The sequence below is a fragment of the Xiphophorus maculatus genome, chromosome 17 (assembly GCF_002775205.1).
Source record: "Xiphophorus maculatus strain JP 163 A chromosome 17, X_maculatus-5.0-male, whole genome shotgun sequence".
Classification (NCBI taxonomy): Eukaryota; Metazoa; Chordata; class Actinopteri; order Cyprinodontiformes; family Poeciliidae; genus Xiphophorus; species Xiphophorus maculatus.
In genome coordinates this window covers 16,209,748-16,224,014 of record NC_036459.1, presented here as the reverse complement: position 1 = coordinate 16,224,014, position 14,267 = coordinate 16,209,748, and the positions used below count along the sequence as shown (strand labels likewise).

The 14,267-nt window shown below is 38.9% G+C and overlaps 1 protein-coding gene across 12 annotated transcripts in view; it reads right to left on the bottom strand.

The window, feature by feature from the left end:
- The window catches only part of nav3 (neuron navigator 3), a 283,136-nt gene that overhangs the window by 91,677 nt on the left and 177,192 nt on the right, over positions 1-14,267 (bottom strand). For 11 of the 12 annotated variants that reach the window (XM_023350561.1, XM_023350555.1, XM_023350557.1 and 8 more), the window contains exons 6-7: positions 10,070-10,138; positions 4,692-4,834 (exon numbers count right to left, since the gene is read on the bottom strand). In XM_023350561.1, coding sequence (XP_023206329.1) covers positions 4,692-4,834; positions 10,070-10,138 — 212 coding nt within the window. Of the gene's footprint in view, positions 1-4,691; positions 4,835-10,069; positions 10,139-12,470; positions 12,494-14,267 lie in introns of those variants that run through there. The other variant, XM_023350565.1, reaches the window with a different exon arrangement.

The window sequence follows — 14,267 nt, the reverse complement described above, 5'->3', positions numbered from 1 at the left end:
TTGCAACAAACTTGATTTTGCAACAAACACTTTTGGAATATTATGTGACAGCCTAACACAAAAGCAGATTCAAAGGGAACAGTGCTGCGTGATTTTGGTTCCAGCTGGATGTATCTTGCAATGAAGTTGCACACCTTCACAAGATAAGGCTGCAGGTTGATTTCATTTTGGGGCATCAGAGTAAAGGAGTAATGGGTAATGGTTTTTATCAAAAGTCAGCAGAACTATCTTTATCAAATTTCCCATGTTGCATAATTGTACAAACTTCCTTCCAATCAAACATTGAGGAATTGTCAACAACTTTCTGCAGTAATAGGTACGAAAACACAATGATCTCTTACCTACTTATAGACAGTATTTAATCAACACACATAGGCTAAATGTTAGTTTGGTCAAAGAAGAGCAACTTTTTCAAATGTAACTAACACACCATCAACACCAGAGTCCACAGCCCAGAAGATGAAGTTGTCAAAAAGTATGGACTTACTCTCTGGGCAGGAAAGAAAGCATTATGAAGCAGAAAGAGAGGAGAGATGACAACATGAAGTTATGCACCACTAGACTGAGTGTCTGTCTGGCTGTCAGTCAGCGCAGTGAGCAGGGCTCAGCTGGCTCTGAGTCACCTCCAGTCTACTCCTTAATGTCACTCCAGGCAGGCAGAGAGGGGCTTGGGCTTTGATTCAGCTGGTTGGGGCTGAGACACAACATGTTTGCTCAAACCTTAAAGAAGAACTAAAAAAGCCTCAGTGTCACATATTGCTCTGACAGCTGGGGATTAAAATAACGGAGGGTTAAAAGCTGTAGGTGTCTTGGGTAGGTGAACATTTTAGAGGCTTTAGTGTGCGGACAAGAGAGCCTGTAGAGTTGTACTAAAAAGAAAGTACACCCTTTTTCAACTTTTAATACGAATTACAACAACATTTAATTTCCCTCTGGTATTAACAAAGTAATAGGTTCTAATACAAGAGTGAAGGCATTTTGGGTCTTTCCACTTTCCTATGTTGGTTTTGTTTCATAGAGTGTGCAGATATTTGCTTTTATGCAGTTTTTAAAAGGTTTTCATGCACTATTTTCACCTAACTCAAGTTGACAGTTTGGGTGATTGTAATGCCTTCATATATACAATTTGTGCATGAACTCTACCTAATAGAGTACAAAATACTGTCCAATGCTCCTTGTAATAGATTAACTTTAATCATAATTCACTGAGAAGAAATTGAAGAGAAAGATAGCTACCCAGCTAGCTAGAAACTGAAGTAGCCAGCTAGCTAGCAATCATTATTTCATGTATTTACCTAAATAGTGTTTCTATTTAGTTAGATTCATAATAGAAGGCCAGGTGAAACCAGTTAAAATGTAGTTGTTCCTTTTAACTGTTGCCACATGCTTGCTTGAGTGGAAATATTGCTGCTTTTTAATTTTTATTTGCCTTTTTCCATCTTTTACTTATTAGCTGCAGATAACTGCGTACCAACAGGCAATACATGAGTGACTGACATTGGCTGTACAGTGCAATATGTATTTGCAACTGGACCTGAATGAGACCATGGAGTTGCATGGTGTGCAGTACATTTACTTGGTTGAATTTGGACATATAAAGAATCTAACTGGACTTCAGACAGACTCGCTGGTCCAGTAAAATGCCTTGAGTTGACATTTGTTCTGATTGTATTCTACATTTTGAAAACTAAACTTCTAGGTTTATCATTTTAGTATGTACCTGTAACATCAGAGCAAACATACCGATTGTTTTTCCAAGTGTGTCTTTGTTATTATTATTCCCCAATCATTCACCATAATCCAGCAGGCCCTTCAGGTACTTTCTAGATGTTAATGAAGGAGACTGGACGCATTAATGTGATGAAGTGTGTGGGTCCACTCAATTAACCCCACCTTTAGAGATCCTCCATCCCCACTCTAGAGGCCATTTCACAGGACCACCACACTTTAGCTGCGCTGTGATTTAAGAGTTGTCATGGAAACCAGCCTCTTTTCTTTTCCTTTTTTGCTTCAGCTAACAGGGAATGAAATGCCACTTCCTCTATAGTGTGTCAGACTTTCTGGTAGACATTTTTCAAAGAAGCTCAGGTTTGTAATCTAGCATCCGCCTGGTTAAATAGTGCCTACTGGTTAACTCCCACCAGCACTATGTTCATTTACTTCCTCCGTTATGTTGCTCTCTACATTATATAGACATCAGGCAACCAGATGGTAAATTAAGTTTTTGTTAAAATGATCCAGCAGTTAGTCACCCATTATGACAGACCCATGTTAAACCCACTGAGACATTGTAAAATCTCATTTTAGTTACATACAGGCACAATTACTAGAGCCACTTGATAAAGATGTGTAAAATATCTTAAAATTATATCATTTATTGCTGATCAATACTGAAAATTTCTCAAAAGTTTATTTTTATTTGGAGGAGAATGATAAATAAATACTATTTTGCACAAAATAAGTGCTGCTCTATTAACTGGTTCCCCTAACAGCCCCTGTTAAATGACTGTAAACATCGCATTTTTGAATTTATTCTCTAGTTTTTCAATGATCAGAATTTCTAGGAACCCAAGAGAAATCCAGCTGACAAAAACAATGCCTCTTCCAAAAATAACTTTGGTAAAATCAATTATTTTATTATATATATATGTATATATAGTATATATAAAAATTATATATATATAAACATTTCTGGACTGAGATGTCTGATGTTGTTCCTGGGATCTGTTGTAGCCATTATTTGAGTAGTAGCATTCCAACAGATGCACATTTTCATCTCTCGCCCATTTCCGTCTTGTTCCAGTAGCCCATTTGTCATCAAGGTGCTCTGGTTCCCCAACACCTGACGCAGACCTTGTTTGGCCGGGCAACGTCTGAGCCGGCATGTTATGCATATTAGTATCTCTCATGGTATGAGGTAGGCAGTAGCTTGAAGGGTCTTGCCTGAGGACCCAGACTGGATTCGAACCCCCGCCCTCTCGGGTGATATACCGATGCCTTATCTATTGAGCTATCCAGCCAGCCTATATATACACACTCTACTCTATACTATACTCTATACATATACTTGGATCTTTATACAGCCGTACTAAGACACGTTTAATACTTTTTATTGATATTGAATGGGGGAAAGGCCAACTAAATAACGGAGTAAAAAGCAAAGAAATATATATATATATATATATATATAGATATATATATATATATATATATATATATATATATATATATATATATATAGATATATATATATATATATATATATATCTATATATATATATATATAAGAACTTGAAAGGATTCAAAGTCTTCTGAGAAATGTGTGTGAAACAGCTCGTGGCAGAAACTTCCTGTATCTGCCTCTCTGTGTTCTGTTTTGCCCAGAAGGTCGGAGCTGTGTTGCTGACATTTCCCAGCAATTGATTTCTGTTCTCTCCCTTTGTTAGTCCTTTTCTCTTTCTCCTTTCAAACAAACTTCAGTTTTATCTCCCTGGAGTGAAACTTTAGTTCTTAAGGTCTTTTCTTGACAAACAGAGTTAGTTTTATGGGATGACAGAAATGCTCTGTGAGCAAAGAGGGTGAAATTGTTGTATCTGTTGCTCCCATTCAGAAAGAAACATTATCAAAGGGGTTGAAAATAAAAATGTGACGCCCTAAGTAGCTATACTGACTCTCACAGGTTACAGAGCTTTTTTTAAATTTTAAATCTTATTTAAAAGCTGATATTATTTTTGACAGGGCAGTTCCTTTTATGTGTCACCTCATCCTAATGCCGTCGTTAGAACTCAGCTGGAGCGCCGGATGATTCAGCAGACTGAAGTGGGGAACCGGGCTGCTCTGTTGTGCAAGCGCTGCCATCAAGTGGCGGGTATGGAGATTGTAAATTAGCTCTTATATGCAGCCGTGAGGAAAACGAAAGCACACAATTTAATGGTGATTTGTGTCTGGATACAATAAAAATGATTTTACTGGCTTCTATCAGATTCTCACGTAAACAATAAACACATTATCTGTTGAACAATGAGCCAAAAAATAAAGAAACCTGTTTTCTGACAACTCTTCTTGACACTGCTTCAGCTGAATGGTTTTAGCCAGCATCTGTTAGCTCTCTTAATGTCACAACACTGCATTTCTGTGAGGTAGAGATCTAATATTTGATTAAATCATTCCAACACCTTGATGTTTTTCTTTTTCAGTAGTTCTGCTGTGTAGTCAAATTAAAATCCTGTTTGTGATTCTGTTTAAGCTAACAGATTTACTCACATTTGACTCAAAAACACCTTGGCGTACAGACAAGTTCTGTACTCTTACACATTCCTCCAGGTCCAGTGGCTTAAAAAACTCCCCCAAAACAATCCCACATCATAACCCATCCACCACCACACTGGAGAGTTGGTGTGAGGCATTTCTGCTGATGCAGATTTTGGTTTTTCAGAGGAATTGATGGTAGCATTTTTGACCTCAATGTACCAAGATCATGTGACTGCAAAGCAAGATCACCACCTACTAACCATTCCCGGCATACCATAACAACTGAATCCTGTTGACATTGCTTCAGTTCAATGGTTTGTCCAAGCACCTGTTAGCTCTCTTAATGTCCCAGCACTACATGTCTATGAAGTAGAGATCTAATACTTGATCTCTACTTCATCTCTACCGATGAACATGCTGGAGTGCTGTGTTCTGCTCACCTCTATCGTTACCGCTTGCATACTGAAGAGGCTTGCTCTTGTCGATGCTGTTGAAGCTCTGGCTCCGGCGGTTGAGGTTGGATGAGCCTGGGCTTCTGGACGCCCCGCTGCCTGCAGCAGGAACTCTGGCCGGCCCTGGTAACCTGGGTAAAACCACAGCAGAAAAGAGCATTTCAGTGCTAAAGGGGCAGTGTTGTACTTTTTCCAGCCACATAGTGTCATAGTCAAGTAACTGTTAAATTCAGCTGTTATAAAAATGCTGTGCATATCAAATATGACTGGCCCATTCAAGTACATTAAAAACCACAACAACTAAGTCTCTATTAATACGAAACTCCAGAAAAATGAATTTGTACTCATTCTGTGACCGTGACAAGACAACATCAGCCAGTAAGAGGTGTTACTAACCGGTGGGAGTCTTATTACTGGAACAGTAATAAGACTTCAAAAAATGTTAACTCAATGTCAAAATTTTCAGATTCATAAAAAGAAAAAAATGAGTGAAATGCCTGGGGTTATACTGATAGCAATTTTCTAGCCAATCACTGATCTCGAAAAAACACTGACCTGCCGATTCCAATTTTGGCAGATGGCGATCTTTTGCGTCTGACAAGTTGCTAAATATAGCAGCAAAGTTGGAATACAAAAGAACCCAAAAAAGGTTCTAGTTTCATTGGATTCTGGAGGGAGTGAGCATCTCTTTACATTCCTATAGATGATGTAGGAGAGTATCACAAGAAGCAGGCCTAAAACTGAACCAACAAAACTAGACTAATGGATGAAATTGACTGAATGGAAAAACGATTCTCTGAGGAACAACTCGGACCACACAAAGTTATAGAGAAAAATGGACGATGTACTATATAAGAGAGCAGGCTCATCATACTCCGAAAGACCTCTACCATTTTAAAAAATGTCCAATGGCTTTGTCAGAAAGATGTAAAAGAAAAACCTGCATCGCTTTCCTTCTGTTTCAATCACATAAAATCCCCATAAAACACAATGAGGTTTGTGGTTATTATGTGACAAGATGTTAAGAGGTTTAGGGAGCGTGAAGACCGACATGATCCGAGCTGAAAAGGACCTGCTGCAACGTCTCGAGTAACAGTCTTGAACTCAGTATGCGTCGGCGCGCAGGACAAAGACAAATCACAGAGTTGATGTAGCAGAGGAAGGGGGTGTTCCTTTGAGGGTTTGGGAGAAGGGGAAGTTGAATTCTGGGTTTAAGTACTACACAGAGTTTGATGGAAAGCTGTCTCAGTCTATTGTTGTGGGAAAGTGTGTGTGTAGTTAGCTACAGAGACTTGCAAAGGTAAACATTCTCTTTTTAGATTTCCCAACATTTATGTGTGGAGGCATAAACCCTTGGTTTTTGTTGCGTTAGTCCAACAGAAAGCATATTTGAGAAGTATGAGAAAATGGTAAATACTACTACTACTAGTGTTATCTCTTACCAAGACGTTTATTGAGATTGGTAGAGGTACTAAGCTAATTTGCTACAGTGTCTAAAGAATCTGCATCGGCCAAAATTGGAATCGTCATCAGGCTTTAATTGATGACCCCTTGGATGTTTTACACTTTTATTGATATACAAATCAATCATGATCAACAAAAATTTGGCTATTTTGGGGTTTAACTGTACAAAATTTTCAAAGTGTACTGTGCATTTGTATCCAGTGTCCTACTCAGCTGTAGTGTTTTTCTTTGTCTGGTGCAAATACAGTTTAAGCATTTGCACAAAATAAAACTGCTAATACCAGAGTTTATTTAGTGCATCAAAGTAAGGAGGAGTAAAGGAAATATTTTAAAAAAGCACACCCAATCTTAGTAAAATACTTCTGTGCAGTCATGAAATTTTAAAGTATGTTAAATTTGTGAGTTATTAATAACACTTTGCTACTTTATACAATAAAAGAAGCAAAGAAAAGATCAAACAGCGCTTTATTTCTCCCCGTTGTTCTTTATAAGTTCCATCAGTTTTTCAACTCTTGGTAGAGTCAAAGCTGCCAGTGTCACATGTTGTTCTCATACCTCCCCTAAAGCAGATTTACACAAATAATCAAATTAAACTGTTGATGTTATACAACAGCTTAATGCATTCTGCACTTTATTAGATGTTTTCCTCCAATTTCTTTTCTGTTTTAATGAGAACAGACAGCATTTTCAGGAATCACTAAACGCTATTTTTCAGTCAGTTGGATAAAAGGACGTCAGGGTGAAGTTGGGTGTGTAATTTTTTATTACTTTTTATTCACAACCTGAGTTTTCTTAAAATTCTTGGGGGGGGGAAACTGAAAACAAGATTTTCCATTGCTGGTGACTTTCTGCTGGAAAGACACGGTGATGCCTCAGGGAGATAATCGATCCATTATGCCGCAAATGTCACCCGCGTCTGCATCGCAGCTGGGGACGAGATGTAGGAGGAGAAAGCTGCAAAACTCCCAAACAGAAAACAGATTCTAATTTTGTCACGTTAGGACGCAGTTAGCCAACAATCACGGCTTTCCATGTGATGGAACAGCTGCAGTTGGTCAGAATACGCCCAATGCTTGGTTGAGTTTGAGGAGAAATTCTATATGCTGTCAGATACAGATGTACGGAGAATGTATTGGACTCAAAAATAAGTTGAAAAAAAACCCCATATTGACAAAACGAACAAGTCAACCTTTTTGTTGCCAATGTGTCCTGATCTGTGCTAGATTGGACGTGTCATTTCTTATTTGGCTGGAAGTATTCAGGGCCCTGAAACTCAACTGATGACCTAGCAAGACATCAGAGTTCACCTACACTGACAAGCTGGGCAAGAAAAACATTAGTTAGAGAAGCACCCAAAAGGGCTATGGTGACTCTGGAGGAGCTGCAGTGATCTATGGAAGAGTGGCAGGAAGGAAGGATTGTGTGATCCCATTTGGAGCTCAACATAAACCTTGCAGGTGACACAGGAAACGTGGACTTAAGAGGATAAGTCAGATGAGAATGAAATTTCTGCTTTTTGACAAAATACGAACACACTCTCCTAATGTTTAAACATTGGTAGTGGTAGTATCAGACTTTTTTTCTTTTCAGAGTTGATGAGATTGACAGTTTCAATCCTGAAGGAAATCCAGACCTCAGCTAGAGATTCTTTTTATTTAGTCCAGTAAAAATCATAAAAAAATCACAAAACTATCGGTTACTTTCACATCTCCCTCAGAAGCGCAGAGTGAGACTCAAACCCCTGCACAGCAGGAAGTGAGAGCAACCCCACAGATTTATCCTGCACACACATGCTAAATTAAACCTTGCCTGGATGCAAATACACAAGAAGAGGTCAGTCAGTGAGAGAACAGTTTGAGTCATATGAAGCAATACTCAAGTAAAAAAAAAAGGGATTCATGAATCCAGTCTGTCTACGTTTGGATAATTATCAATCTACATGAAAAAGAACAAAAGGTAATGGTTCATAAAATTAAAAGGATACACACAAAGAGGAGCAGAAGAAGAAAAAACAGGAAACAAATGCAAATGGTGGAGAGTCAGTGGAGGATAATACTGCATACAGAGACAGGGGAAAATAAGAATGAGGGAAGAGGAGAGACAAAGCAAAGCAATTCAGCTGGAAATCAAAAGAAATCCCTTTCATCATTAGATGCTTTCATCTTCCAAACTACAGGGGTTGATGATGCCTCGGCGAAAGGGACCTGGAAGGAAGAAGGTAATCTAATTTCTGCGCTGTGGGTTCTGCCGACAGATGTGAGGTGAAATACTGAAGCCTGTCAGTCACCAGTTAAATGCAGATGTTTCATAAGAGAGCCTGGGACGCAAACTAAAGCAAAACTCTCTTCTTTTTCTACCCTGATGAGGGTCTGGAACATCTGGCGGCTACACCGGCAGTCAGAGGCATAGTTGTCAGAGTGAGAGCAGCAGAGTGCCAACAAACTGTCAAACACCCCCCCCTGCTGCTTGGATGGCAAACTTTATGGCCCTGTGCTAAACTACTAAACACTTGCATCAAAGTGAAGATTCAGATTTGACTGGGATGGAGTACATCTCCCAAAGTTGAGCGTGAAAACTGATGACTATTGATTAAAACAATGATGTCAAAGCACATCAGAGTTGATGGGAAGATGGAAGGAGCTAAACACAGGGCAAGAAAACCTGGTAGACCACCAGAGCTAGAAAGGAATAGTTCAGATAAAAGGTCCAAATGCTTGTGCACAGTTCTGTAATGCTAACGTGAAAGAACTGCTAAGTTGATGCCATGAGGGTGAACTTATAAGTCTATTTGTCACAGCCTATCAATAGCAGCAATAGGTACAGAACTTTACTAAATCTGTCTGCTACTTACAGCCTGCAGCTTCCTTTGTTGTGTCTGGCGTCTTAATCTTAACTTCATTGCACATGTGATGAAAACTTCCCAAGGGACAAAATGTGATCAGCAATGAAACAAAACTTTCTGTTTGTTTGTGACGTGGAAATTCTTTGATGGATGAGAAATTGTGATCTTTGTGGGAGCAGCTTTTTCTATAATAACATAAGGACTTAAAAGTGACAAGACATTTTGCTAACAAGTTCTTTTGCATGTATGCAATGCAATATGCAAGTAAAGGGGTGGCAACATGTATTTTCCATATAGTGGCAGTTTGTAGCACAATCAAGTAACTATGTTACCTTAAGTGGTCAAACATGATTTAAAAGAAACTTCACTTAGCAATTTGACACCTTGAAATTGGGCCACTGTTTCTTTAAGAAGCTCCTGGTCTTTTTGACTCTCCACCTTGAGCATGTTATCAAACATCACTCCTCCATGAATCCATTTAGTACCTTTCTTATGAGTGTTGCACTGACTTCATATGATGAGATTAGCAGATCCGCCGTTCCACCAGCTGTTTACTAATTGCTGCTGTCGCTAGTCTGGAGGAGTTGAGTGGGCTAGGGTAGGGGCGCTTGGTGAGAGCAAGCGTTTAGGCACCCCCGGAGGGTTGCCACCGGAGAAACAAAGATTTCTCAAACATGTGTGAAAGAATCAAGGCAACATTCCAGGTACGTTTTTGAAGAGGGAATGACGTTAAAACATGATGTAAAGCTCAAAAAAGTCAATTTTACATAGAACTGACACTTTACACATCAGCATTTTCAACATCTTCAATGTATTTTAATTGAACATCTTGCGATAGCCCAAGGTGAAGTGGAGATAGATGATTTTCAAAATGCTTTATAAAGAAAAATCTAAAACATGATTATAGTTTACTCCGATACCCTGAAATAGAGTTTACTGTGGCAATTAGAAAGTCCATCTAGACTTTGTAATAGATGTCTAGATCTAGATCTTAGTGTAGTAAGTGTCAGTATTTCACTCAGAAACATTGATCCAGAAATGGAAGAGAGAAGAAACGTACCTTGTGTTTTTCTTCTGAGGTGACCCTATTCCACTGTGGCCTGGAGGACTTGCATATCGTGCTGTGAGACTGCAAACAAACCAGAGAAAAAGACAAATATACCATTAAACACAGTTAGATGGAGAGTGAGTGAGAGCAGTGCCTGGTAAAGTTCTCCTAATCCATGTCTAAATGTAATAAAATGAAAGGGAGCAGATCCTTAGACGGAGTCATAGAGACGGAGCCAGGTGAAGGAAAACACGAAGCACGTGGTGGACACTGTAAGCATGCCAGGGAACATTTCTTTGATTTTTCACATGATGGCTCACACATGTTGGTAACCACAAGCGTATGACTAAGCCAATAACATCCCTCAGTCCATTTATAAAGCGGCCAGGAAAACTTTCCCAAACAGGTTTGCGGTGGCATCCTTTGAAGAAAATCCCAAATCACACAGCACAGAAGGCAGGGGTGAAGGAAATGCCCACAGCACCAGTCACAGTTAGTCACTTGGAGAGATGGGAGTTATTGCAATTATGCATGTTTCAGGCGTGCCGCCTTGTTCGTGTTTGACAGGAATTGGCTTGGCTACATGCAGAGTTGTTTTTCAGTTAAAGTAATGACATCCTGTAAACATTAAAGCGGGTGGAAAACGGCAAGCTGAACTAAATTCTTTTGAAAATTAGCTTCACATTGGCGTTCCTTGACACATTTCCCTGTTCTCATCAGCAAGATGTAGACTAACTCATTGACAGCACACGCACAAAAGCAATAGAAAACCTGCTGAGGCCAGAACTGATCCCTTGTATTTTTTATCTACTGAATTCAAGATGAAGCCATTGAATGCTTTGTAAGAACTGTCAGAGTCTTCCCAAGGTTTAAATGTCTGACAGCTCCTTTACCTCTGTTTGTGTGTTTGTTATGATGAGGAGAACCTAAAAGTACTCCTTCCACCACCTGCCTATGTGAGGTCAACAGAACCCTGTCCTTTCTATAAACAGTATTGGTAAAGTTCCACTTCCCTTTGATTGAGACACCTAACATTTTGTCAGAACTGCTTTGAGGTCAACCGAATGTCTTGCTACTTAGGATTACTGAATTTTAGCTACAACAGGTATGGTTGTAACTAAACTACTCGATAATTGCAGTATCCTTAAGATTGTCAGAACAGGGAAATTGGGACAAAAAATGGCATAAAAATCTCTGTGTGAAGTAGGCTCAAGCTTGTACAACTCCTTCAGACTGAAACAGTTTTTGCCTAAATTTCAGGGGGAGGCTGGTTTTTAAGAGGGAAAAAAACACAAACTATAGATCACACGATGTTAGAACAGGAGAGTTAAAAATTGTAAAATGTTGGTTATATTAGTCTGCCAGAAGACCCAAGGTTAGTCTCTCTTTCTACTTTTAACCTGAAGTTTAACTCCATCAGCAGGCTCTTTTTACTGTGGAAGTAGAAACCACTTAAGCACATATTTAAAGAGTTGACATGAGAGTGTTGACAGCAGAAAACTCATGTCTCCACAGATCAAATAAAACATCTATCAACATTTGTCTGTGTAATGCGCCAAACACTGCAGTACACACGCCCACACACACACACACACACGCTATATTCGATACTATTACTATCCAATCAAAGCTTCAGCTTGAACACACCATGAACTCATTCTCATGGTCTAGCACTCACACATGCAGGTTATACAGTGTGCATTGATTTTCGCCTAATTATTAGTTCAGTCTATCCCCAAAGTAGGACAGCAGGAGGTAGAATGCAATACTAGAATGTATGAAAGACGATGACTATACTGTTATCTGTGTTGGTAAGTGAGTGAAGGTTGGTGACCACATTTCTCCCAACAACAGACCCCATTACATTGCTACATTAGTTGAGGCAAAAGTAACAAACAGGCTGTCCACAATGTGTTTAATTCACCAAATAATATCTTCTAGATCAGGAGCATCCAGTTCTGAGTAGAGAACATTAGAATGGGGGCTTGTCCGGGACACATATTGCAAAGGTCCACAGAGGAGAGACATTGTTTCTGGTTGGAAAGGGTAGCAACATTTAAATGATATAACCTTCAGTCCCAAGAATTATTTTTACACTGAAATCGTAATTGAACTTTCACATGCGAGTTGAAGAGATGCAAGATTTTTTGTTTTGTTTTTCATAGTGGACTTGAAATGTTTCAGAAAACACAGTTAAAATGTAAGCAGAAAAAGGGTCAGTTACAATACAAGTTTTCCAAGCATTCAAAGAAAACTAGGACTTTACTGCAAAAAAGCAACTTAATCAAATGTGTTTTGGACAATATCTTATAAATTTCACTAAGTTGCTCAAATTTAAGTGCTTATAATAGCTTATTGCACACCTACATTATAGGACAACAGGTAAAAATGTAATTAAAAAAAGACTATTTACCAGTTCATGATGTCAATGACTAATCCAGTCTCCTGAGTTTACCCTGTGATTTCCAAAAATCCACACTCTGGATGCTCCTGACACACATGCAAGCAGCTCCAGCTGTAACTACCTATGAGAAGGTTCAGTCTGGACCAGGCTATTCACCCTCCCATAGGGCAAACTGCTCTTGCTGTTGCGAGAAACAGCGGTGGGTAGGCGTGAGGAGCGGCGTACCCGGGAGTCAACTTGTTCACCCCACGACATAATGAAATAACAAGGGTGGGTGTGCTGTGCCCTTTCAGGCCTGGTCCCCCCTGACTTCTAGAGCTCCGAAAGCCTTCTGTGGCTCAGGGCTGTCCAATGGGGAGTTCCCCTTTGACACATACATACATACACACACATATCTCATCCTCTTCCCCGGAGACACCAGTAGAGCCAGCAGGTGCTGTCTATAGACAGCTTGCCATACCGCAACTGTCAATGAGAAGTATGCCAACTATGACTCTGTGAATCTGCTGATGAAAGTCTTCAAACAAGTTTTTATCTCAAACAAGAATTTATCTGCTCAATCATGACTTAACGCAGCTATAAAGAAGTAATTTGAGAAGTTGGTTATAGTCTATAGGAACTTTAATCAACGTTCCTGGCCCAGGAACTTTTTGCACAGATTATAGCAAAATAGGTCTAGTTTGGTTACTGGTATAAATGTGTAAGTACAGTAGGTTCTAAACACTTTTTGCTCAAAACCTCCAATATTTTATATGAGATGAAAGAGAAAATACAAAGAGTTATTTTATGGTTATTTGAAGTGTAGAACAAGTCTGTGAATGTAGCTACACATTCCTGGTCAACTGAACAAAAGAAGGCTATCGTTCTCATGTTATTGGTTTTAATTGATGTTTATTTTCAGCCTCAGATAGAAGCCATTACAGAGATTATATCATATGTGTAAATAATATGATGCCCTATAATGTTAACCTAAAGTTATGATGCCACAAGGATCTGATACTCACTAATGCCTTTTTACAGTTTTTCACATAAATAAAAAAAAAAGATATATATAGCCAAAGTGCAACTCTGTGTTTTTGTTTTTTCTCTCCTTTCTCTGTTTTTGAGCAGCAAAACTATGGTGGAGATTTTCATTTGAATAGCACCTGTGAAAGGACCAAAAACAATTCAATCATTTGAAATTCATTCTGTCAGTTCTCTGTTTGGGTCCAATCTCCATATTCAGACTCATCTAGTACAGAAAGGTGTTACATATATGTAACAGGATAATGTATCACAGGATAATGTAGCACCTTTCTATGGACATTTGTGCCTGGGAGTCATTTTGGTTTAGAATGTAACTACTTTAAAACGATCCTTTGTTTTCAGCTTTGCAAAGTAACTTAGCGTGAGCCAGATTTTTACTTTTGAACCTAAAAAAAATTATGTTATTTTACATTTTTTTATATTATTTTAGATCATTATAAAGGTGAAGCACAATGAAACATTGGTTGGTGGAAATTTGTCAAAGTGGCTAATCACCTTGCGAACAGATTCAACACGGAGCACATTATTATTGAAACCATATCAAATGGGATGATGCCAGGCAAATTTGCATACATATGTTGCATGTATCTAGCAAATAAATACATAAATTGATGTATTTGATTGTTTTTTTCTATGTAAATCTGTCTTCTATGCTTACACAATCGTTACAACAACTTGATTAAGAAGGAGCTAAACAACAGGGCATTGTATGGTGCAGTGATAAAGTGGGTACCCTATTATCACTAGCTATCAGTTCTTGATGTAGCCCTTGTGACTATT